The sequence below is a fragment of the Megalobrama amblycephala genome, unplaced genomic scaffold (assembly GCF_018812025.1).
Source record: "Megalobrama amblycephala isolate DHTTF-2021 unplaced genomic scaffold, ASM1881202v1 scaffold537, whole genome shotgun sequence".
Lineage (NCBI taxonomy): Eukaryota > Metazoa > Chordata > Actinopteri > Cypriniformes > Xenocyprididae > Megalobrama > Megalobrama amblycephala.
Genome location: NW_025953449.1, coordinates 43,933 through 71,416, shown reverse-complemented (window position 1 = coordinate 71,416; position 27,484 = coordinate 43,933). Strand labels below are relative to the sequence as shown.

The 27,484-nt window shown below is 38.5% G+C and overlaps 1 long non-coding RNA gene, 1 pseudogene and 3 gene segments (V, D, J or C); 2 read left to right on the top strand and 3 right to left on the bottom strand.

The window, feature by feature from the left end:
- Positions 1 to 2,474: 2,474 nt before the first annotated feature.
- Positions 2,475 to 3,895, top strand: LOC125261957 (annotated as a pseudogene).
- An 82-nt stretch (positions 3,896 to 3,977) lies between these two features.
- LOC125261956 lies at positions 3,978 to 14,229 on the bottom strand. The segment is given in 2 exon segments: positions 3,978 to 4,309; positions 14,037 to 14,229. Coding segments are annotated over 2 exon segments (429 nt in total).
- A 5,870-nt stretch (positions 14,230 to 20,099) lies between these two features.
- On the bottom strand, positions 20,100 to 20,648 carry LOC125261960. The segment is given in 2 exon segments: positions 20,100 to 20,510; positions 20,600 to 20,648. Coding segments are annotated over 2 exon segments (375 nt in total).
- Positions 20,649 to 21,023: 375 nt separating this feature from the next.
- Positions 21,024 to 21,787, bottom strand: LOC125261959. The segment is given in 2 exon segments: positions 21,024 to 21,521; positions 21,620 to 21,787. Coding segments are annotated over 2 exon segments (399 nt in total).
- Positions 21,788 to 22,774: 987 nt separating this feature from the next.
- On the top strand, positions 22,775 to 26,370 carry LOC125261961. 2 transcript variants are annotated; one of them, XR_007183480.1, is made up of 3 exons: positions 23,008 to 23,322; positions 24,062 to 24,963; positions 25,915 to 26,370. It is a non-coding gene; the product is annotated as an uncharacterized LOC125261961 (long non-coding RNA). The 2 variants fall into 2 exon arrangements; XR_007183479.1 differs by having other exon boundaries at positions 22,775 to 24,963.
- Positions 26,371 to 27,484: the final 1,114 nt, after the last annotated feature.

The window sequence follows — 27,484 nt, the reverse complement described above, 5'->3', positions numbered from 1 at the left end:
TCATTTTGTTTATTTGAATGGAGTTAAATTAAATATTTCTATTTTCAATAGCAAAATCTCTGAACATGTTTACATACCCATCTTTGTCGTAGCCTATGCCAAATGTGGAAATCATAATGTGAGGCCAATGATAAATTAAAGCTGTAAGGTGAGATGAAAGCGATGAAAGGGCCCTCGCTCCTGATCAGACATTGTATGCCAGAGTACAACAACTTCCTCTTTCATACCGTTAATCGCATACATTAGTACTTAGCAGGGTGTTGCATTATTTAACGTGTTTCTAACATGTTTGGTACTTCATGGCATATTTAATTGTGTTTCTGGGAGTGAATTACAGTGCAAAGCATGCCATTTCCTGTTGCCAGCAGGTGGCACTATGACTAACTGAATATTGGCATATAGATGTTTTTAGGTCTGGACTCTTATCATACATGTGAAGTTTGGGGCTGATCGTACATTGTATGCCCAAGTTACAACAACTTCCTCTTTTATGGCGAAACATCAAATTTTGTCAGGCCGCCACAGACACGTCCTTCAACGAAAACTCAAGATCTTTGATATTTAACAGTGCTAAGGCCTTTAGATTAGACTGACCAAATATGATGTTTATCTGATAAAATCTCTATGAGGAGTTCGTTAAAATACAACGTATGGAAATGGCAAATGCAAATATTTTGCAGAGAAAATTCGAAATATCTGACGTCCTGTTTACAGATTTTGCACCCGGGGACTTTTTTGTAGGTATTGGGATGTTACATGTGTCTACCGAATTTCAAACCCGTATGTGAAACGTAGAGCGAAGGGTGACTAATTGAAATCGAAATAGGTGGCGCTATTGAAACCCATATCAGACGTAAATTTTCACCACTTCTGACGCGTGAGCAAAGTTTCATGAGTTTTCAAGCATAGGTCCTCAAAGGTGAGATTCATTTTGGAGAAGAAGAATAATTGACTGAGCAATTACAATAGGATCCTCACACCATCAGTGTTTGGGCCCTAATTATTATCATAAACAGAAATAAGTCCATCAGGTCCATTTTGTCTGGTTTCAGATGTGTTTGGTCTGCTGACTTAACTTCTTGAAAGTTTATGAGAGAGAAACTTTTGTAGAAGAATGTTTAGATCTGTGTGTTTGAAAACCTTCTGCTGTTGAGTGTGTGTGAAAGTGTGTGAAAGTGTGTGAAAGTGTGTGAGCAGCTGCAGTATCAGTTCAGTCACTGTGACTCTGACTGACGGAGGTTTTTGTATGACTCTTTATCACTGTGTGAATGTTACATCACCCTCACAATAACCATCAGAACGTCTTCTGCAATGGAAACTCTGACAGTAATAATGTCCAGCATCTTCAGTCTGGACTCCACTGATGGTCAGAGTGAAATCACTGTTAGATCCACTGCCACTGAATCTAGATGGAGTTCCTGACTGGAGGGTGCTTGTTTGATAAATCAGGAGTTTAGGAGCTTCTCCAGGTTTCTGTAAGTACCAGGACACACAGTATGCTGAGCTGCAGGTATCAGCACTTCTACTGAGTTTACAGCTCATCTCAGCAGTTTCTGATGTGCAATATGCAAACACACTCCAGATCATTTACCTGAAGACAGATACTCAAAAAAGTGTAGGTTCTTGTTTGTAAAACTGATGCACAATGACCTGAAAAGTTTTTTTCTCAGTCAAAATTTTCTTTTTCCAACTTGTTAAAACAAAAGAAAAAAAATGGAATTTATAATTTTATATTTAAAACCCCAGCATTTTGAACGGTGTAACTTAAATGCCTCTGATTGGCCACTGTATTCAAGAAATCATCAGTGATTGGCTACATTGCTCAGCGCTGCAACAACACCTTCTCTCTCCACACTCTCCAGACTGGAAACACAAATACACACTGACGCATCGCGTTTGCAAAATCTTTTTGTCCTGTATTGTACCCTCTAGCACCCCTGTAGAACCGGGTCTGATCGGGTCAGTCGCACTGGAGCTTCTAAACACTTTTTCACAGTCGCATTGTAGAGCCCTGCCATTGGTAGCGTGGTTTATTATAAAACTTTTTTTTTTCAGTCGTTCAGAACAAAAGTGGCAGACATGTTACGTACTTGTTCAGATGACATTTTCCGGTGAAACTTCTTATTTTGAACAAACTTCCAAGACGTTGAATCTGTAATTGTGAAGTAAGTGAAGATCCACACTGGTGCGGTGACTGACAGCCACACAAACACCTCAAAACATTAGATTCGGCCGCGCTGAGGAGCCGTGCCGACGCACAACCCATGTGAGGAAGATCATTCCACAAATAACTGCAATTGCAGGTTTCAAACAGAGATGGAGACAAAGAGGCAAACTTACAGACTGCAGCTTTAATAATTAATCAGCATATTTACCAGAATGTGAAATGAATTCTGAACATTTTCTCTTTTCATGTGTAGGAGTTTGTGAGCATTAATGTGTTAAAGGAATAATGATGGGATTTTCTTTGACTGTTTTCTTCATGTTGTTTCTCTCGCTGTTGGAGAATTTCTCCTAGTTTTCTCTTGAATCCTAATGGAAAGCCACTGGTAACTGATTTCTCTGTGCTTCTCTCAGGCGTCACTCCTCCTAAAGTGAGCGTCCTGCCGCCCTCCAGCGCAGAGATCTCCTCTCTGAACACAGCGACACTGGTGTGTGTGGCCAACAAGGGCTTCCCGTCAGACTGGAGCCTGAGCTGAAGGTGGACGGGAGCAGCAGGTCTCAGGAGAGCAGCGCTGGGCTCCTGGAGAAGGACGGTCTGTACAGCTGGAGCAGCAGCCTGACTCTCTCTGAGGAGGAGTGGATGAAGAGCGTCTCGGTGAGCTGTGAGGCCACACGGAGCGGCCAGTCTGCGTCCACTGGAGACACTGTGAGGAGACAGCAGTGTTCAGAGTAGATCTGCTGACTATATGTGTGCTTTTTCAGGCTTGATTTTATTACAATTCAGTCAATAAAACATAATTGTAACATTATGTCCTTTTCTGTGTCATTTTTGTTTCGGCTCTTTCATTGGATCATATTTTATAAATAAACTTCACTCAATGGAGCATGAAAACACCTGCAGATACATGATGAAACGAGATCTGCTCAATTCTCAGAGGAACACAATCACAAATGTGACGCAAATGAGTTTAACTCCACTCAGTTTCACTGTTTGACTTGATATTCTGAGCCATATATATATGAAATAAAATACAATTATATGATGTCAAGAGGACTGGAGGCAATAATTAAATTAATAAGGGAAATAAAGGAGTTGATTTCCCACCTTCAGAGACTGACTATAGCGTGAACCAATAACATTTCAGTGCGGCTGTGAAGGATCATTTCATTGGTTGATCTTCAGAACGAACATGCAGCCTCTTCATTGGGACAGAGCCATCAAATATGCTTGTTTCTTTCCTGAATGATTCAGTGTTTTGAACAAATCAGTTGATTAATAATTGATTGATTCACTCATAAAGTCAGTCTCTTGTCTCCATCTACTGGCGTAACGATGTAACTTGCAGAAAGAGTCTGTAAATCACCAGCACTAATGCTGCAGGTAAACACATCTGTCGTGTCCATGATGGAGGATCTGTTTCTGTCACAAGACTCGACTATGAACATCAGGACTTCTGAAATGAATTAAAATGGACATAAAGGTGGAGATGGAGTGATGGAGGGACGCAGGAAGAATATTCTCACTGGAGTGACGTAAGCTGCTGTTTATATATGCTGCTCTTGTGTTATGATTGACAGCTGAAGATGAATGAACATACATGCTTCTGTTTACAACTACATTTGCTGAAGTTTGTGATTGTGTTCAGTTTACAGTGATCTAAAGAAACCTTTCTGAGAGAATCTCTTTATGATTTAGAGTGTCTGTTGTTGAGTGTGTGTGAAAGTGTGTGAAAGTGTGTGAAAGTGTTGAGCAGCTGCAGTATCAGTTCAGTCACTGTGACTCTGACTGACAGAGGTTTTTGTACGACTCTTTATCACTGTGTGAACACTGGACCACTGTGATAACTCTGACAGTAATAATGTCCAGCATCTTCAGTCTGGACTCCACTGATGGTCAGAGTGAAATCACTGTTAGATCCACTGCCACTGAATCTAGATGGAGTTCCTAACTGGAGTTTGGTTGTATAATACATCAGGAGTTTAGGAGCTTCTCCAGATTTCTGTAAGTACCAGCTCAGAGCAGGTTTTCCATCACCATAACAGCAGACTGGATCACTGCTAGTTTTACAGGTCACAGTGACTGATTGTCCAGTTTGAGAGAGCAGCTCTGAGGGAGTTTGAGTCACTGTCACCTGACCAACAGATTCTGACAAGAGAGAAAGATTAGAAATCACAAACACTTTTACAACACATCAAAATAACAAGTAAATCATCTGACTTTAGACACAAACCTGACATAAAGCCAGCGTCCAGATCAATATGGTGCTGAAACATTTTTGTTGGTTGTATAGTTCATGAAAAACAGTTGTTGATCATGTTTGATGTTTGACAGAGTTAAACACATGCAGAGCACTGAAGCGTGTGTCGCTCATGTACTCTCTCATGCAAACGCTTCAGCAGTGAAGTTTAAGTGGTTTAATTGTTTCATTGAGATTTCACAAAACATTTCACATGTTAATATAATCATTTATTGATAAAGCAACATCAGATGAACAGGAGCGCTGTTTAATCTAAATATATCAGACCAACATCACGATTACAAGTGTGATATTGCTTTTATACAACAGTTTAATGAACAAGAATCTATTATTGAGTTTTTATAGATTCTACATTTCAAAATACAAAAAACCCTTTTCTACATGTTTTTCTGCTCAATAGTTATTGTTGTTTGTACTGCTGCAGCCTCCTCCATCTCTCAGAGTTCCTGGTCGGAATATTGCGGTTCAAACAAATGTGGCTGGGCAAAAAACTCAAGTCTCCTCTTGGCTTATATTGAAATCCTCCGACATTTTTCTTTACAAATCCTAGTTTTGTACTTTTAATTCATGACTGGTGTTTTGTTTTTCTCTCTCCTCTGCGCTTCCATGTTCGTCACTGGATCTCACACTGCGTCTGCTTAATAAGCTGGGACTCTCTCATGATCGTGTGTATGACAGTTAGCAGAAGATAGAGATTACAGTTTATAAAGTTTTAAATATGGATATTTTTCTTACACAAATGTAAGCATAGCTTCACTTCAGAAGGCCTTTATTAACCCCCTGGAGTCGTGTGGACTTCTTTTATAATGGATGGGTGCATTTTTTCTGTCTTTAGAATTTGACCCACCATCTACTCCCATTATAAAGCATGGATTAGCCTGGAGATTATTTAATATAACTCAGATTGTATTCGTCTGAAAGAAGAATGTCATATACGCCTAGGATGGCTTGAAGGTGAGTAAATCATGGGGTAATTTTCATTTTTGGGTGAACTATCCCTTTAAAACAGCAGCTGATATAAAACTCTCACTGTCTGCAGTATATACTATGAATACAGTGTATAGTGTACAAATGACATGTTAGGATGAGATACTCAAATCAAATAACCATGGAGAATTTTGAAAATTAACATCTATTATTAATAAAAGGCAGCAACTGAAATCACTCAGATCTCAATCGTGTGACTGATCTATAAGAGCACAAAATCTCTTTCTGACCTCTATAATTATTAAGAGTGGAAGATTAATTTAGATGATTTTATTTCAGATGTTTGTGTGATGATGTTGTTTCAGATCCTCCTTTGAGCAGCTGCAGTATCAGTTCAGTCACTGTGACTCTGACTGACGGAGGTTTTTGTACGACTCTTTATCACTGTGTGAACACATAGCCACTGTGATAACTCTGACAGTAATAATGTCCAGCATCTTCAGTCTGGACTCCACTGATGGTCAGAGTGAAATCACTGTTAGATCCACTGCCACTGAATCTAGATGGAGTTCCTGACTCGGAGAGTGTTTGTATTACAAAATAAATCAGGAGTTTAGGAGCTTCTCCAGGTTTCTGTAAGTACCAGTTGAAAATGTACTTTCCATAAAGACTGGTCACATCTGTACTGGTTTTACAGTTGATGTTCACAGTTTGTCCTGGTTGAGCTGCTGTCATTGAGGGACTCTGAGTGACGGTGATCTGTCCTCTACACTCTGAAACACACAACAAGAAGAAAATCAACTCAAAACTTTGACAATATACTTGAAGAAATGAATTGATATCAAACTTGTGCTCCACAAACCTTGAGCAAACGCTGTGAGAGTCCAGATGAAGATGATGATGAAGGTCATGTTGATGAAGATTGTTGTGTGTGTCAGTGATGAAGTGTTAAACTCACAGCACTATAAACACTCTCAGAGCACTGAAGCATCTGATCAATATGCAAATGAACTCATTCTGTATTTAAATGAGGCTCTAAATGAAGGTTCAGGAGGAGCTCGTTCATCTCATCCTGTCAATCACAACATCAAATATGGATCATATAATCATCAATATACTGTGAACTTTAAAAATGTAGCATAAAATTTCATGTTATCTTGCACTACATCACTGTGCCACTAGAGGGACGGTGTGAACAGACAGACACACTGATGAACAGGAACGGACGAGGTGAATAATAATGAGTTAATGCAGTGATAAATTTATTCGATGGGGCTCCAGCATGTATTTAAATGGTTAAACACTATATATTATAGCACTATATGTAATTGCACCACCCAAAGTAACAAACAGGTACTGTAGTCCTGGCCTAAAGTCACTGGTTGAGCCAAAGGATACATACAGGCTGCCTAATATAGTGACCTACAATTGGCCGTAACAGGTTATATGGCCAATGTTAGACAAACTCTTGGTCTTTAGACAGCTTTAATGCACATGAACATCCTCTAGCATAATAGGATTAACTTGTAGCTTGAATTGTTATTGGGATCTTTTACAGCTCAGAAACTTCAATCCAGAAACACTTTGAATCGTGTAGTAGACGGTACAGCAATGGCCATGTGTCTTTTCAAATAAAATATGAGTCTTTAAGTATCTCTTTATGAAGTATTATTCTACGTACTATATTAAAATAGACAGATAATATTGTCATGTCTGGCAACAACAAATATGTTTTCAATAGTATAATATAAAATTAATATTAATATAAAAATGAATGATCTGTAAGTATTTTGGAGATTACAGTTTTTTTGCAAACTAATTATATTGGGCTTTATTAAACATTATGAAACTATAATGAATTTAGGCCTATATGCATTTTTTTATACTACAAGTCAATCTATTAAACCATTTACACCAGGGATGGACAACTCCGGTCCTGGAGGGCCGGTGTCCAGCAGAGTTTAGCTCCAACCCTAATCAAACACACCTGAACCAGCTAATCAAGGTCTTTAGGATTAGTACACAGCAAAAACTGCAGTGTTAAATTAACTCTCCTGGGAGTACATGTGAGACCATACTCAAGAGTGTTAAAGTGTTAAAATAAGAGTGTTAAAAGAACACTGAAAAGTGTTAAAGTTAATAAGATAATTAAGTGATTAATTGAGTAATGATTGACCATTATTGAAGACACCTGATGATAACAAGCAGAATCACCAAAGGAGAAAATCACAATTTTTAAGCCACCATCGTGGAGATGAGGGTTTGCTTTAGTTGGGCTCTTGTCCCTTGACTTTTTAAAATAATATTTAGTTTGGGCTGTTTTAACTGAGTTATGACATCCAGACAAACAAATGGAAAAAATGATCAGGTGGTGTTGGTTATGTTTTCACATAATCATTATTTGGTCTGAATATCTGAACTCATTTAGAGCCCAATCTCTGAGTTAGATTGACATTATTGATTACAGCAGAACTGTGATTCTACAGCACAAGATCAGCTCTATCAATATAATCTGAAGGATTTCACAAACAGTTGTTCTGAGCAAAAAAAAAAAGAATCTTTCTCTTAGGCACACACAGACATCAAGAATCAGCCTGTGAATCTCAATGACGGTGACAAGCAACATATTCTGATCAACAGATCAACTCTGAACATTAGAAAACAAGCTACTAAAAAGTCGCATAAACGGAACAAAATAAAATATGAGAATAAAGGAAATTACTAAGACAATTCAGCTCATAATTTATTCAGCTCATAATTTATTCATTCAGCAATGCATGATGGGAGCCATGGATGAATTTTGATTGGTGGCTCCCAGAATGCACTGCAACATGCTTTATGATGGCCACCACTGTTGAGATTCACAGGCTGATACTTGATGTCTGTGTGTGCCTAAGAGAAACATTTTTTTGTTGCTCAGAACTGTTTGTGAAATCCTTCAGATTATATTGATAAAGCTGATCTGTTGTAGAATCACAGTGCTGCTGTAATCAATAATGTCAATCTAACTCAGAGATTGGGCTCTAAATGAGTTCAGTGATTTAGGTCAAATAATGATTATGTGAAAACATAACCAACACCACCTGATCATTTTTGCCATTTGTTTGTCTGGATGTCATAACTCAGTTAAAACAGCCCAAACTAAATATTATTTTAAAAAGTCAAGGGACAAGAGCCCAACTAAAGCAAACCCTCATCTCCACGATGGTGGCTTAAAAATTGTGATTTTCTCCTTTGGTGATTCTGCTTGTTATCATCAGGTGTCTTCAATAATGGTCAATCATCACTCAATTAATCACTTAATTATCTTATTAACTTTAACACTTTTCAGTGTTCTTTTAACACTCTTATTTTAACACTTTAACACTCTTGAGTATGGTCTCACATGTACTCCCAGGAGAGTTAATTTAACACTGCAGTTTTTGCTGTGTACTAATCCTAAAGACCTTGATTAGCTGGTTCAGGTGTGTTTGATTAGGGTTGGAGCTAAACTCTGCTGGACACCGGCCCTCCAGGACCGGAGTTGTCCATCCCTGATTTACACAGACTTTCATAAAGAGATCTGAAAGGATTTGTTGTCCTGTGGCTCCCTCTGGTGGACAGCATTAGTATTATGACCTTCATCTCTGAATCCCATTCATATAAATGACTGATTTAAAAAAGTTCCTGAAACTCAGCATGTTTACTCAGAAAGTCTTGTTGTCCATGTGTATGAAGTTCTGTGAATTTTGGATTCAAACATTCAATTTCTTATCCTGTGGTTCCCTCTAGTGGACAACATTAGTACAACATGTTGTAGTCCGTCAGCCATTTTGAGTTGCCGAAAACTTTTTTCAAACTCCGAAACCACTCGACTGATTCACACGAAATTTTGCACGTCATCTATAGACACTAATGACAAAAGTTATCAAAAGGATTTTAATTAGTCAAAGCGTTTAGAAGATAGTTCATTTAGCCAATATACCCATCATGTATTTCGAGCATATGCATGTTTCCTAGTGTTTAGATTTAGTTTAAATGAGTGTATTGGTGCTAGTGTTAGTTGTAATAAGGGAATTTTGTCTGTAAACCATAACTTCCTTTATATGCCTGTCTGATCTATCGAGTTTGATCTCGATTTAAAGCTCCGGACTCGAGCTACTCACTGAGATATGTAACATAGCTGACAAATGCATTTTTCTATGTTTTTAATGATACTGTGAAGAAAGTACTCAGAAATCCGATCTGATAGTCATAAAGTATGCAAGTTCAGCTAGGAGACCAAACAAAGGAACTTTTGCCCGCCAAATAGTGCTGCGCATCTATTGGCCGCTACAATTCAGGAGGTGTGTTAGCTTGGGTTTCCATAAAAACAACGACACACACCTTTTCCTTTGTCTCCCGATTGTCTCTCGACTGCCCCTGATCTCCAATAGGGTCTAGCTGCAGCCTGAGGGGGGCGAGTGGAGCTCCACTCTCGAACAGGAAATACGTCACCTCCACTAGTTTAATTACTGTATTTGCATTATTGTAAGGGTAGGTTTAGGGTTGGTGTAGGTGTAGACGTTAGTAAAACAAGTATTTGCATTACAGTAAAGGGTAGGTTTAGGGTTGGGGTAGGTGTAGACGTTAGTAAAACACAAGTGGAGGTGACGTATTTCCTGTTTGAGAGTGGAGCTCCACTCGTCCATGGTCTGCAGCCAGACCCTTCTCGCCTCAGGCGACAGCGCTGCCATCACGCGCTCTCCTTCCGGGGACGACCATCTCCTCGGACTCTCTCTCTCTTCTTTCTTCTCTGTCATCTTATGCGTCAGTTAAACCTCGTTTGAAAACCCCGCCGGAGAAACCCTCTCAGAAAGGACCAACCAAGCCAAGCGCATTGAAACTCTGCTGCACACCGACTTGAACCATATGCAAGTATCTCTCTGAAATTTGTTTAAACTGATTTCTGTGCTGGCTCTCTCAAAAAGGGTTAACTGCCGTAAGTTGCCATTCTTTGATCATTCTTCCTTTCCTGTCTCTACTTTCCCTTTTGTATATATTTGTATATTATGTATTTAGATAACCTATTAGTAGTTTTCATATATTAAATACATTATATCCATGCTCTTTGTTCTCTTGCTCATTCCACAAAGACCAGGTCACTTTAACGTTTCGATCCTATATCCTTGCTTTACGTCTGGATGCTAGAATAGGAAGTCTTTCTCATGGCCAGAGAACAGACCTTCCTTTTAATAACATTCTGAGGAGCTATAGTTTGCCAGACAAACAAACAGTTTCTCTAAATAATTATTAAACCAGAACTAATCATATATATAATTGATTACAATTCGTTGTAATTAATTCACCATATATGGTTGATTCCCCCTTGGGTCGGTATGTTCATAATAATTCATAAAGCTTTATGAATTATTATATTCATATTCCACCCATAAATTGATTAATAACTGTACAAATCGTTACATAAATTTGGGGTTAAATAGACAAATGGTCTAGGATGAACCCTTCAGTGTTTGGATCTCTGATAATCTCACCTGTGCTCGATATTCTCAGTCGTCTGAAGCTCTAAAATGATGTTATTGACTTCAAATCTTCTCATCTGCTGCAGCCTCATATTTGTGAATGAACTTATTCAGTGTTTCTAGCACAAATCACTGTGACTCTGACTGACGGAGGTTTTTGACTCTTTATCACTGAACCAGGATAGAGGTTGATGATCCCAACTCTGATAGACGTCAGGACTGCTTTTACAGGACATGGTGAATGTGTTTCCTAGATGAACAGATTTCACTGCAGGCGTCTGAGTCGCTTCACCAACTGATTTATTATTATTTATAATGTTTGCTGAGGTGCACTTATAATGTTAATATGATTTTTACATCAAATAATTGTCATAATTTAGAAATAAATGGCTATTTCCACTCTGATTTTAGCGCTCTGATTGTTTACATGTGAAACCTTCTCGAATACTATCAATACATTTTTACTATTACAGCTGTCTAAATGAACGAATGGTGAAAAGTGTTGATTATTGCCTTATATTTAGATCTGTTCATCACAGGGAAGGTTGCAGTGATGAGAAACTGAGCAGATGACAGACAGTCTGTTGATGGTGTGAATGCAGTGATCTCGTCATTACAACTAAATTTCTGCACTCCAGAAATGCTTTCACCATAACTAACAATGCAAACACGATGTAAATCCAGTCAGAGATTGATTGTGTAGTGTAAGAGCGTCACTGATTATAACAGGAGTTTTGGGAAGTGTCCAGATAAACTCTCGCTGTGTGATCGACAGCTTCAGTTCCTCAGATCTTTACTGTATAACTAAGATTAGGAAGAAAAAATAATAAAATACATGATCAAAAATATCAATGACTTTAAAATATTGAGTGAGTGGAAATGAGGATAAATAAACCATAAATGATCTAAAAAATTATGAAAACATCAAAAGAATTTCTATTTATCTGAAGAAATACTGATGAAGCTCAACAAAGCTGATATTAAGATCATATTTGTGTTTCTGCTGTTGAGTGTGTGTGAAAGTGTGTGAAAGTGTGTGAGCAGCTGCAGTATCAGTTCAGTCACTGTGACTCTGACTGACGGAGGTTTTTGTACGACTCTTTATCACTGTGTGAACACCCAGCCACTGTGTAAACCCTGACAGTAATAATGTCCAGCATCTTCAGTCTGGACTCCACTGATGGTCAGAGTTAAATCACTGTTAGATCCACTGCCACTGAATCTAGATGGAGTTCCTGACTGGAGGGTGCTTGCTAAATATATCAGGAGTTTAGGAGCTTCTCCAGGTTTCTGTAAGTACCAGGCTAAAGGCTGATTACCCCAACCCTGGTAAACTTCAGTACTGGTTTTACAGGACATGGTAAATGTGTCTCCTGGACGAACAGATTTCACTGCAGGCGTCTGAGTGGCTGTCACTTCACCAGCTGATTCTACATCATGAAAAATGAATAAACATTCAGAATTCAGTATTTACTGAAAGACAATATTTCAAGCACTGAAGATTAGAGTATGTTTAACTTCAGATTTCCTCACCTGTGAAACAGTAGCTAGTGAACATCCAGATGAAGATGGTGATGAAGCTCATGGTTGCTGTTGGTTCAGATTCTCATTGTTCAAACTCACAGAGCTTTAAAACCTCCTGAAGCTTGTGCTGCGATGCAAATAATCTCTATGTAAATCTGGGAAATGGTTTAGACAGAAGAGGCACATAAAACATAACAGTGTTTAGGATCTTTTCTCATGTTATGAGTCAGAAACATCGATTCAATTGTCTGAAGATTCAGGCTTTCTGATGATTCAAATGACAGAGTTGCATTACTAAGAGAAACAAGTATGTCACTGTGAACTTCATTAGAGGGCAAAGGTCACTCCAGAGGTCACAGGTCATCAGAATCTATTAAAATCTAACAATGCATTGAGAACTGCATGATAGCTTTTCTGAGCCAGTAGTTATGATAATGTTATCCTATGAATAATATATTCATTATTAACTTGATAAACTTGGAGGGGGGGTGAAGTCACTACTTGAAAAACTTCAAGAACATATAATAGGATTTTTCTTTGTTTTTTTTGTTTTTTTTTAATTTGCTAACATTCATTGTTTTTTAATATATTGATTGCAATATTTTCTGACATTTTCAATTATTTCTTATAATACATAATTGTGTCCATAATTCTTTGGTAAATTGAAATATTAAAAGTTTGATGATATGGACAAAATAATTCTAATTTTGTAGGCGTCATCATCAGACAAGGAGAAAGATTTGAAAAATTCATAATTTGAATTTACATTTGCTGATAATTATGATTATGATTAACATTAATAATGATCATTTAAATTTGTTTTCTACATATAAATCATCAGTTTGTGGACAATATTTTTAAAATCAGTTTGAGATTAAACTGAACCTTATTCAGAAAAGATGAAATGACTGTAATATTTGCTGTATATCATGTCTGCTTCAGAGAACTGATTTATATTTATTCATATATCTTATACTTCATATATTTAGTAGCAGTGAATATTTTATTTGAACTGAGAATATTGAAATTTAAATGCAGGATCATTACTATGTGGTTTATGAAAGAAAGCAGTGATGTGGAATTTCTGTCAGTTTTGAGCACATGTGTAGTTCCTGTGTTTGTCCTCTGTGTGTCAGTAGTGTGTGAAAGTGTGTGAAAGTGTGTGAGCAGCTGCAGTATCAGTTCAGTCACTGTGACTCTGACTGACGGAGGTTTTTGTACGACTCTTTATCACTGTGTGAACACATATTCACTGTTGATGTAGTTGTAGTAGAAACTCTGACAGTAGTAATGTCCAGCATCTTCAGTCTGGACTCCACTGATGGTCAAAGTGTAATCACTGTTAGATCTACTGCCACTGAATCTAGATGGAGTTCCTGACTGGAGGGTGTTTGTTTCATAAATCAGGAGTTTAGGAGCTTCTCCAGGTTTCTGTAAGTACCAGCTAAGAGTGGCTGGATCACTGTTAAATTTACAGGTCACAGTGACTGATTGTCCAGTTTGAGAGAGCAGCTCTGAGGGAGTTTGAGTCACTGTCACCCTGAGCCAACAGATTCTGACAAGAGAGAAAGATTAGAAATCACAAACACTTTTACATTCATATATCTTCACAACACATAAAAATAACAAGTAAATAATGTCTGTAATCTTTACTGACACAAACCTCGACATAATACTGCCAGCGTCCAGATCAATATGGTGCTGAAAGTCATTTTTGTTGGTTGTAGGTTCAGTTCTAGTGAAAAACAGTTGTTGATCATGTTTGATGTTTGACAGAGTTATAAACACATGCAGAGCACTGAAGCGTGTGTCGCTCATGTAAAACACTCTCTCTATGCAAACGCTTCAGCAGTGACAGGTTTAAGATGGTTTAATGTGGCTTTCATTGAGACTTCAGAAACATGTTAATAATCCAGAGCCCCCTTTTTTTTCAGAAAATCTGCACAACTTTAATTGTGAATTTGCTGCTGTACAACAGTTCAATACACAAGAAGCTTAAAATTTAGACACAATATTAACAGTTACTTGGTCTGTTTTTGTACGGCCAACTGAAAATATTTGCAAAAAAAAACACAGTGTGACTCACAATAGTTCCTGAATGAAATAGTGTTTTGAATGAATCATTTGAGTGAATGAATCAATTATTCACCCATGAAGACTGTTCCTTGTTTCCAAAGACATAATGGGTGCTTCTCAATACTAAAAATTGATGCTTCCTCATTTCCTCACTCCTCCATCCTCCAGCCCGTGACCCAGAAACCGATCAAACACCTCAAGGAGGCGAGGAATAAGGGGCGAGGAACCTTCCTGAGGAGTCATGAGTGAAGATACACAGGTCAAGTCAAGTCAAGTCAAATTTATTTATATAGCGCTTTTACAATTGGTAATTGTTTCAAAGCAGCTTTACATATTAGAAGCACAGAAAAAAGGGAAGTGGTTAAAAATAAGCTGTACAAACAAGCGTGGTAATATGTAACATATACAAGATGGTGCTACATTAAGCCAATGTCGGCTGACTCCCAGGGGTGGAAAAAAACCCCTAGGAGAAAAACCCAGCGTGCTAACACTGGGAAAAAAGTCCAGGAGGGAAAAAACCCCTTGGAAGATATATATAATATATGTAAATGGATATGGAGATCAAAATCTGAATTATACATTTTTATTATAGAGATTAAAAATAGATTATATATAAATATATGTAAGCGGATACGGGGATTAAAAAATCTGAATTATAGATGCAGCCAGAACTGGATCTGTAGGCCCATTGTCTCCTGGGCTACGTTGTAGTTCAGGTCCAGACACAGGTTCTCCATCTGATCTGGATACGGCCTGGATCCAGCACCCGGCAAACCTCAGGATAAGCAGAGAGACTGATATTAGCGTAGATGCCATTCTTATTCTGATGTACAGGTATATCTAGTGTTATAGGAAATGTTCTCGGTTCCGGCCACTAATTATTGCAGCGTAACAATCCTTTAACGGATTTGAAAAATGTTAATGTATTGATAATGTGTTATGTGTATGCAAGAGCAAAGAGATGTGTTTTTAGTCTAGATTTAAACTGACAGAGTGTGTCTGCTTCCCGAACAATGCTAGGAAGATTGTTCCAGAGTTTAGGTGCTAAATAGGAAAAGGATCTGCCGCCTTCAGTTGATTTTGATATTCTGGGTATTATCAACTGGCCTGAATTCGCAATAAACGTGAAGGACTATAATGCATTAAGAGCTCACTTAGGTACTGGGGAGCTAAACCATTTAGAGCTTTATAAGTAAGTAGCAAGATTTTAAAATCTATACGATGTTTAATAGGGAGCCAATGTAATGTTGACAGAACTGGGACTAATATGGTCATACTTTCTGGTTCTAGTAAGAACTCTAGCTGCCGCATTTTGGACCAACTGTAGTCTGTTTAAAAGCCGAGCAGAACAACCACCCAGTAGAGCGTTACAATAATCTAGTCTTGAGGTCATGAATGCATGAACCAACTGTTCCGCATTTGTCATTGAGAGCATATGTCGTAATTTAGATATATTTTTTAGATGGAAGAAGGCGGTTTTACAGATACTAGAAACATGACTTTCAAATGAAAGATTGGTGAATGAATCACCTTCCCTCGCATCCTGAGGGGGTGGAGCTAAGACGCGAAGGAAAAGAAGTGAGAGGAGGTAATGAGGATGCAAAAATAATAAATGAGAAGAACCCTATGGCTGTGTCCCAATTCAGAGGCTGCATCCTTCAAAGGCCACATTCAGAGGTCAGTTGCGTCTCTGCTGTGCGACGAAGGCTCCTTCAAATGTGTCCTTCATTTCCTGTGAAATGAAATATACAAAGATGCTCTGCGTCTGAAATCGAATACTTCCCTATATAGTAGGTGAAAAACAGTACACCAACATGTTATGTCCGAATACATAGTATTTGAAAAACTCTAGGTGAAAAGTCCCTGGATGACCTACTACTTCCAGCGAGATTCTGCGGTGTTTAATCAATGGACACTTTACTATCCCATGAGGCCACGGGAGAGGATTTATGAATGGAGGTGAAGTGACGCAACTGACGCTGGTAGGTCACATGATAATGACAACATGGCGAATGTAGTACTTCTGGATTAAATTAATACTACACATATAAAACATACTTTTTGAATGATCGCAAAATAAGTTTAAATTCAAATGTAGTGTAAGGCCCGCCCAATCGGCCCGATGGCAGTTTTCCACCGGGCGGGGAAGGTTTCTTGCGCATTCGGTCTTTTCAGTGTGGCAAAGAAATTTAATTCCAAGTAAACTTTTATCTGACTCCATTGTTATTATGACCTCGAATTTAGTTTAGAATGTCAATTGATTATTGGTCATTTGTATAACAATTTAGCTATACATTTGATTACTCTATTTAACTCTTTACTCTTTTTTGTACGCGTTCATTCGGATTCCTAAAACGCTTTGAGTCTCGCACCGGCCGGGCATACGATCTCATACGCACAATCTCGTCAGTCTTGGTCATTAGACAGAGGCGATGACTAATATTCTAGAGGCCGTACCCACTTTGCTCATTCTAGAATACGTTTATTTAGTCCCCATAGATCTGAACACACCGAATTAAGGTAAGATTACTTTTAACTAGGGGCCATGACCATTACCATAAAATCAGGCTGACCAATTTAGCTTCCTCTAGTGGTAACTTTACATAATCACGCAGTGGTTTACCCACAGACACTTAGAATAATCTCACCATAACCAGAGGTTGAGGCCCATCCTGTTTAGATTGATCTAGCAACACTCTGTTGCTCTAAAAGGAAAAAACCCATTATTAGCCTACACAGTCTAAGTATACTTAACTAATGCCAATGTGCTAGTCGGAGCTCTAAAATATCAGCTGGTGTGCCCCACTGCTCCACCTAAACTGTACTTTAGTCCGTTACTAACCTGAGCGTAGATTTGTGGGGTTATGGACTTAACGTAATCTACTGGAGTCAATAATTTCACAGTAAGTCAGAATAAAGTCAAATGTAACAATTTATTAGTCAGGTAAATGTATCATGCCAATTACATAATCATCTCAAAGATGATCAATACAAACATCAAATGCTCAGAAACAGAGTAAAAGATGAATACCTGACATTAGAAAAATGCACATTGCAATGTGGGCTCATCTGCACAGGATCGAGCCCTGAGCCTCCTGCAACATCTCTTTAAATACTCAGACCAAGACAGAAACTTCTTTCAAATGGAAACATGAGTTTACAATGGTAATTTGCATTAATCAGGGTCCCAGACTGAGTAGTTTACACCTTTTAGGGACACACCCATTACAGAGAGCAAAATATCTCTAAAGTCTTTAAACCTTTATTACTTTCTGGTTTACTTCTATGGGAATGAGACCCTTGTACCAGTCGCACCGAGACATTTCAAATGATACCAAACATGTATAGTATTGTATGATAACTGTTCACATTGAACCATATAGATTTTGGGTGAATTTCAGGTCATCTCCGTATGTAGAGAGAAGAGATGGGGGAAGAGGGGTTGAAGGAAGGGAAATGTAGATTAAGGCATTGCTGAGGTGTGATCGACTCAGTGTGATTGCGTCTCGAATGGGGACGCTAATTTTGCAAGAGAGAGTTCAAATGTTAATTTCCTTTGTTTTCTCAAAGAGTGGCCCTTTCTTGGTCCAGGTACTCCGGCATCAGTCTTACAGGAGCATGAAAACACCTGCAGATACATGATGAAAAAACAAGAACATGTGGCCAAATTATGAACCTCATAGATAAAAGAATATATAAATGTATTTTTTTTGAGGTGCAGATGCATGACAAACACATTTATAGTTATTTTGAGTGTTTCTCCCAGCCAGTACAGATATGTGGCGCCCAGATGGGTGTCACCTGGGCAGCCTAACTGGGGCCCAGCCGATTTTGTCCACAGTTTCCATGTAGGCCCCACATGGGTTAGTCCAGATGAACTGAACACTGCTCAGTGTGCACACTACAGGCTGTTAACAAAAGTTGTTATTGAGGTTTCCAGAGGCCCAGATAAAATCGGCTGGGCCCCAGTTAGGCAGCCCAGGTGACACCCATCTGGGCTTCAGCCACCATGCTGTCGTTGGAAATGGGCTGGTGATCACAGGATCATTCAAACTTTGAGGCAGTTGAGTTTGACTAACAGAGAGACGAGGTTTGTTCATATTCATTAGTTTACATCTGAAACATAAATTCAGTTAAAAGTTTAAAATAAATTCTTATCTTGCTCATCAGGTAAAACTTGGTGTCAGTAAGTTAAATAAAACACAAAACACATGCTTAAATAAATACATGTGTAGTTAAGGCGATAAATAATGCATTTATATTTTTAATTTGTAGAGTCATGCATAAATAAATGCATAAATATGAATGCATGCATACATAAACAAATAAAGTAATTATTCCAGAGGCTTAGATATGTATCCTTCTTATTTTTCAGTGCAGATATAGACTGTTTTCTGTGAATGAACAAGATTTCAGATTCATTAATGAAATAACGAGAAGAATAATAAAGTGCAGTAAACAGTGAAACTATTGACACTACAGACCAGTGTGTTTATAATGAAGACAATACATTAAAATAATATGTCAGTTTGCAATATCAAGCAGCACAATGAGCTGTTTTATACATCTGAAAATAAGTGTAAGCGGATCATACCGGAAGACACACACTGAATTTAAAAATGATGTTAAACATAAGGTGGTGTCATAGAGGCCCATTCCACCGCTCCGGACACATCGACACAACGGTCAACATGACGCTGTTCATCACTCACACTTACAAATCAATGACTTTCATCAAAAATATCACAGCATTCTGCAGCACATAAACCACTGAGCTTTAAACTCCAGACGGACAGAGGAAAATCTTTCAGAGGTGAGGATGTGCTGGTTTGTGTTTTTGTATAACTCAATATGTAAAATCACATTAATGATCAACTAAATGCTGTGAAAATAGCAGCTAATGTCTATTGCATATATAGATATTCATATGTGAATGAGGTTATGAAGGGAATGAGGCAGTAGAGGGCGATACTGATTATTCCTTAAATATCTGCCACACATCTTCCTCTTGGAGCTCGTGGACATGCTGGAAATCACTAGAATGAGAGTTGAGGTCTGGACTGTGTTCTGATAGAGGACTGTGTGTGTTCATCAAGTGGAAGTTGATTTGATTGTTTTGCTGCTTGAGGTTTCTGCAACTATTTATGAGTGTTTGATGTTTTTATACTTGTGATTTATGTCAGTATTGTTGTTCTTTTGTATAATAACCACACCTTGATCCACATGTTGATCCATATCTCAAATAAAAGCAACTAATGGAACTTTGTGTTTTATAATCGATGCCCCACAGTGATTTTACTATTTAACTAATTCTCATGAAACTTTATTACAGAGGTTGCAGATGCAGTCAGGAGTTCACTTGCTCTCCAGTGTTCACGGACCAGATCTGACTGATCCAATATGGTGGACGACTCACATGTAGATCTCAATCATGTCACTGATCTATAAGAGCACAAAATCTCAAGGCAGATATACATTTTCCACAACATTTTTAGTCTAAAGAGGGTATGAATATGAGGAAATTTAACAGTGACACTGATGGACTTTGTCTAGTTGTTTCTCTCAGCTTATGCTTTGAATTCTGACCTCAATAATTTATTAAAAAAAGATTAATTTAGATGATTTTATTTTAGATTTTTGTGTGACGATGTTGTTTCAGATCCTCCTTTGAGCAGCTGCAGTATCAGTTCAGTCACTGTGACTCTGACTGACGGAGGTTTTTGTACGACTCTTTATCACTGTGTGAACCACTGAATGCTCTCAGGCCAGTATAAACTCAGACAGTAATAATGTCCAGCATCTTCAGTCTGGACTCCACTGATGGTCAGAGTGAAATCACTGTTAGATCCACTGCCACTGAATCTAGATGGAGTTCCTGACTGGAGGGTGCTTGCATAATAAATCAGGAGTTTAGGAGCTTCTCCAGGCTTCTGTAAGTACCAGGCTAAACGATTACCACTGTACACATCTCTGCTGGTTCTACAGTTGATGTTCACAGTTTGTCCTGGTTGAGCTGCTGTCATTGAGGGACTCTGAGTGACGGTGATCTGTCCTCTACACTCTGAAACACACAACAAGAAGAAAATCAACTCAAAACTTTGACAATATACTTGAAGAAATGAATTGATATCAAACTTGTGCTCCACAAACCTTGAGCAAACGCTGTGAGAGTCCAGATGAAGATGATGATGAAGGTCATGTTGATGAAGATTGTTGTGTGTGTCAGTGATGAAGTGTTAAACTCACAGCACTATAAACACTCTCAGAGCACTGAAGCATCTGATCAATATGCAAATGAACTCATTCTGTATTTAAATGAGGCTCTAAATGAAGGTTCAGGAGGAGCTCGTTCATCTCATCCTGTCAATCACAACATCAAATATGTATCATGTAATCACGATACACAGGATCAGGGCTTTAGCTCATATTTTATAAATAAACTTCACTCAATGGAGCATGAAAACACCTGCAGATACATGATGAAACAAGAACATGCGGCTAAATCATGAATCTCACAGATACAGTGTTATTTACATTTAATAAGATAAAGAGAGTTATAGTTACCATGTGAAAAACTTAATGAATGCTTTATATTTCATTTAATATTTAAGAAAATCTTTACTGTTGAGTGTGTGTGAAAGTGTGTGAAAGTGTGTGAGCAGCTGCAGTATCAGTTCAGTCACTGTGACTCTGACTGACGGAGGTTTTTGTACGACTCTTTATCACTGTGTGAACACATAGTCACCCACACAAGAGCCACCAGAATTTGTTGTGCAATGGAAACTCTGACAGTAATAATGTCCAGCATCTTCAGTCTGGACTCCACTGATGGTCAGAGAGAAATCACTGTTAGATCCACTGCCACTGAATCTAGATGGAGTTCCTGACTGGAGGCTTTTGGTCCAATAAATCAGGAGTTTAGGAGCTTCTCCAGGTTTCTGTAAGTACCAGGCCACACAGGGATTTGGGCTGCAAGGTGTATCAGTACTGAGTTTACAGCTCATCACAACATTTTCTCCTGGTGTTCCAGTTTTCACTGCAGTCTGAGTCACTGTGATCTGAGCTCTACAGCCTGAAAAACAGTTAATTTATTAAACTATAAAAATATATATTGTTCACTATATTTTTTAAGCTGTGTTAAAATTATACAATTTAAATGTTTTATTTCACCTTGTAGTATAAAGCAGTATAAGAGCGTCCAGATGATGATGAAGGTCATGTTGATGAAGATTGTTGTGTGTGTCAGTGATGAAGTGTTAAACTCACAGCACTATAAACACTCTCAGAGCACTGAAGCATCTGATCAATATGCAAACACACTCCAGATCATTTACCTGAAGACAGCAGAAACCAGGGACGTGCACAGGGGGGTTGCTCAGGTTGCCCGGGCAACTGCCCATATGCCCTTCTCGACTCAAGTTGCCCTTCCGAGGTGGGAAAAAAATAAATAAATAATTGTACAATGGATGCAGAATTTCACGTAGGCCTAGATAAATAAAAAAAAAATCGCACAGCCTCATTCACTTCCATTCGGGCACCCGTCTGAAAGTGAAAGTCAGTAGGGGAAGGGCAAACTCTGTTTATGTGGCTGCAGCGCTGCACGCGACCGGCACCTGAGCTGAGCCTGCATGAGCGGCACTAGAAGGAGATTGTCGCGGTTGTCGGGTGAGACGACTTAACGTTGTCGGAAAGGTGAGTAAGGTTATAATCGTTAACGAAAACGAAAGAAAAAAACGAAAACTAGGTGGGAAAAAACATCGTCGTTAACTGAAATAAAAATAAAAACGAGGCATTACAAAAAAACGATAACTAACCAAAACTGTAATGTGTGTTTGGCAAAACTAACTAAAATAAAATAAAATTATAGATTAAATGTCCTTAGTTTTCGTCTTTGTCAATGTCTTTCATAGAGCAAACGTTCAGCTGCATTTCATTTCCCTGCGTCTCTCACTCACGCGTCTCTCACATACTCGTGTCTCGCGCGCGCACAGCCCCTCCATGAGAACGAGTGTTGGAAGCAAGTTCGCGAAAGGTTGGTGTCTCGTGAAAACCTTTACTCAATCACACATTAAAAAGTGGTATAAAAATATTTTTAATTCTGAATATAATTTTGTCAGTGTGTTAATGTCGACCTGAGAAGCGATTTCTACTTTAGAAAGATAACTAGACGCAAGTTTGAGGTAAAATGCACTTGGGTTGTCGATGTCAAAACACTATTTAAGCTGTGATTCGAAGCGGAGTCAATTATTCCGCTTATACCACGGTTATTCTCAGTCCTTCATATAGCCCGTGAGGGGGGGGTGTTGGTAGGGGACAGGCCTGGACTGGTAATCTGGCATACCGGGCAAATGCCCGGTGGGCCGACGCACTTGGGGGCGGGGTCGCGATATGATATGATTTTTTTTTTTTAATAAACATAAAATTGGCCAAAGACCGGCCCATAAAGCAGGGACAGCGGCCCATTGGTTCATTTTCCATACTGACACTGGGCTGGCCCAATCACATCTCTTAACAGACTCCACCCTGTCCCCTCTGTTTCGTGTGTCAGATGCAGTGGCTCAGACTCAGAGCCAAAACATCTGTGGATTAGGAGGATGGAGAAACAAAAGCGCAAGTGCAAGGGGGGTGCGGAGAAGTTGCGGGCAAAAAAATGAAAAAAATTAGAGGTTGATGCCTCAACATGTGCAAAAATTACTGACATGTTTAGTACGGTTACTGTAGCTTCAGTTTCCAAACCTACAGTACCTGACGACGTGCAAAAACAGGTGAACATAGAAGAACATGGAAGAGACACCTGTCAGGCAGAGGAGCAGCAGGTGTCTGACAGTGAAGCCAACGAGGGACAGAGTAAGCAGGAGAGTATAATAGAAGCGGTAAGAAGGGTAGTTACATGATTAACAGGGAGGGAGGGAGCGAGGGACTCACGATGCGACGACGACGATGATGATGCTTTACCTAAATTAATGAATACAACATAATCGTCGTCGTTATTATAAAGTCAGACTGTCACCTACTGCACTGTTCACTCAGTCAGCTAAAGTCAAATAGCACAGCAAAAGCTATTTTGCACTGTTTTTTTTTTTGTAGCTATCAGAGTTCACTTATGCAGTAACGGCCCTTCTCATTAACTAGAAAAACGTGAAATGATGCAATTTGATTTTTCAAAAAAAAAATCAGGTTATTATTATAATGTAATATTACTGATGATGTGTTTATTCACAACGAGACTATAGGTGTCTATTTATAGCCGTTAGTCGTGATGATGGTCTACTAGATCTCACTTTTCAGCTATAAAAAGTTGTTTTGTAGCTCTTGTACCCTATTACTCTGGTATGAACACTTGGTTGTTTATGGCAAGTGAATAACATGAATATCATTTTATTAGGACGTTTTTTGTGATTAATTTGGTAGTATAGTTTTCTTTTTCATTGTTTTTAATGGGGAGTATCTAAACAATGAGAGGTAAATGTTTGACACTTAAACAGGGGTTTGTGCTCTTTAAAACAAAGTATAGTTGTAATTGTAAATTATAGTTTTTCTGCTGTCTGTTTCATTGAAAAAAAATGAAAAAATCTTCAAGATTGATGATCTTTGCTGTCCATTGGTGTGCAGGCCCTACTCCACTGCCACCTTTGATCACCAGGGAGTCAGTCAAGAGAGAGTGAGTACACTGGTCCATTTGCACTTACTACTCAGTTTTGTAGGGGCTTTGGGGAATGGAACAGTAGATATGCATATTTACAGGGACCGCAAGGATGGTGTACTGGTGGGTGGTGTCTGGCCGATTGTGGTGGGCCGGTCTGAGCAAAAATGCCAGGGCCATTTTTTTGTCCCAGTCCAGCCCTGGTAGGGGAGTGCCCTTTTTTTAGGTCAGAGCAACTGCCCCTCAAAATTCCTGTGCACGTCCCTGGCAGAAACACTGTTTTGTCATTTAGTATCTTTGCTAATAAATTTCTATTGATCATTTTCAGAAACAGACACTCCTGATTTACTTCATGTTATTTTGGGTGGATCTTCTCCCTCTAAACACTGTTTTAATGATCAGTTTCATTCAGACTTTGATGCTGAGAGCATTTAATACCTGTGCTGCAGATTTGATATCATCATGATACTGTAGAACAGGTCAAAGGTCATCCGATAGAGAATGACCATCTAAATCTGGCTAAAGATTTCATTATAAAACAGGTAAATAGAAGTAGCAGAGTTTAAATCACATATGTGTTTGTAAATGTGATCAATGCATTTTAGGACTGATTATGATACAAATGATTTAAGCCTTCATGCAACAAGTTTTTTCATTAAAAGATGAATATTTAGTGTGTGTTTTCAGCTCAATCATGTTGATGTTGAGAAGAGCTGCTGTTGAGTCTCATATCAGTGTGTGTGAGTGTCGTTCGTCTCTTTCTCTGCTGGAGTTTGTGTTCATTTGAGTGTGACGGAGGTTTTTGTACGACGCTTTCACTAGAATGAAGCACTGTGGTACACTTTCGGTGGAGGAACTAAACTGACCATCAGTAAGTCTCTAAAATTCTCTAAAAATGTTCATATATAATTGTTTTGTTTTTAGATTATTCAAACAAGCATTTTGCAAAAAGTTTTTAAAAATTATAAAATTGTTTGAAAAAAAATTAACTACAATATTTATAGTAAATTTAATAGTTTATTTAAATTTGTCTGCTGTTTCACAATTACATGTTTATATTCAGTGATATTTCATGATATTTATCTTTTTTTCATTGGAAGGCATATTTTATGTTACTTTTACATATTTATTTCTTTTACAAGAGTAATTTCAGATATTATAACAATCAGATATAACATTGTTTTTTAACATATTGATTGCAATATTTTCTGACATTTTCAATTATTTCTTAAAATACATAATTGTGTCCATAATTTTTGGTAAATTTGATAATTCAGAAATGTTGTAATGCATGAAACAAAAGTTTGATGATACGGACAAAATAATTATAATTTTGTAGCCGTCATCATCAGACAAAGAGAAAGATCTGAAAAATTCATAATTTTATCTTACATTTGCTGATAATTATGATTGTGAGTGTCTTAAGTTAATAATGAAATGATCATTTAAATTTGTTTTCTACATATAAATCATCAGTTTGTGGACAATGTTTTTAAAATCAGTTTGAGATTAAACTGAACCTTATTCAGAAAAGATGAAATGACTGTAATATTTGCTGTATATCATGTCTGCTTCAGAGAACTGATTTATATTTATTCATATATCTTATACTTCATATATTTAGTATCAGTGAATATTTTATTTGAACTGAGAATATTGAAATTTAAATGCAGGATCATTACTATGTGGTTTATGAAAGAAAGCAGTGATGTGGAATTTCTGTAAAGATGAAATGATTGTGATTTTTCCTCCATTACTGTGTGTGACATCTGACTAATTGATGATCTAAAGACGTTGGTGTTGTTTGTGTGTGTTTGTGCAGCTGGTCCCGCAGTGAAGCCCTCCGTGTCTCTGCTGCCGCCCTCTTCTCTGCAGATCTCTGGAGACTCAGCCGCACTGCTCTGCCTGCTCAGCTCTTACTCTCCACAGGGGGCGACGGTGAGCTGGACGCTGGACGGGTCAGAGGTCAGCGAGGGGATTCAGACCAGCGCAGAGAGCGAGCGGGACAGGACGCTACAGCCGCAGCAGCGTCCTGAGCCTCAGCAAAGCACGCTGGGAAGGCGCGGATCGCTTCGTCTGCAGAGTAAGACATGACGGAGCTGATCACGAGGCCTCGTTCCTCAAGAGCTCCCAGTGCTGATGTTTCTCCGGTCCAGACGAGCCGTATCTGAGCGTCCGGCAGGATTCACAGCAGTCACGTGATTTACAGCTCAATACTGAAGCAGTCTTTCAATGTGCTGCCATTGCTGTTCATTCAATAAAGCTTCTGAACGCGTTACATTTGTGTCCGACTGCATCATTGATCAGTGTGTCGTTCATTCAAAGTCCTGCACTAAAGTTTCAGCTGCTTTTGATTGGTTGTAATAGTTGAGAACAGCTGCATTTAGCAGGAAATGTCAAATGAAGCTCTTGGGGTTTGAACATGGTCACTGGAGACGGAGCTGCTCTATTCTGAGAGGATCACAATCACTAAACCTGCCAATGCAAATGTGATTTTCACCTCAAACTCACAGTTTCACTCTTTGATTGGTTCAACGCTCTCAACTGGAACACTTTCACTTCTGCTCATGAGAAATGAGTTATGAGTAATACATTTATAAACAGCTTTAGATGAAGGAGCTGCTTGAAAAACATCTGCATGTTACTGATACACCATGACTTTAGTGTAGTTTAATGTACAAAAACAAAACAACATATGAATCTACATATCAATTTACACACTCTGTTTTCTCTGAATCTCAGCATATTTGAGTCAAACCCGTCTGTCACAGGACAGATCACAGTCTAATAGAGCTGATTTCAGTCATAAGTCAGTTTTGAGCACATGTGTAGTTCCTGTGTTTGTCCTCTGTGTGTCAGTAGTGTGTGAAAGTGTGTGAAAGTGTGTGAGCAGCTGCAGTATCAGTTCAGTCACTGTGACTCTGACTGACGGAGGTTTTTGTACGACTCTTTATCACTGTGTGAACACATAGCCACTGTGATAACTCTGACAGTAATAATGTCCAGCATCTTCAGTCTGGACTCCACTGATGGTCAGAGTGAAATCACTGTTAGATCCACTGCCACTGAATCTAGATGGAGTTCCTGACTGGAGGGTGTTTACAAGACGAATCAGGAGTTTAGGAGTTTCTCCGAGTCTCTGTAAGTACCAGGCTAAACGACCCCCCGAACTATCCTTGTACACATCACTGCTAGTTTTACAGTGTATTATAAGTGTTTGTCCTGGTTGAGCTGCTGTCATTGAGGGACTCTGAGTGACGGTGATCTGTCCTCTACACTCTGAAACACACAACAAGAAGAAAATCAACTCAAAACTTTGACAATATACTTGAAGAAATGAATTGATATCAAACTTGTGCTCCACAAACCTTGAGCAAACGCTGTGAGAGTCC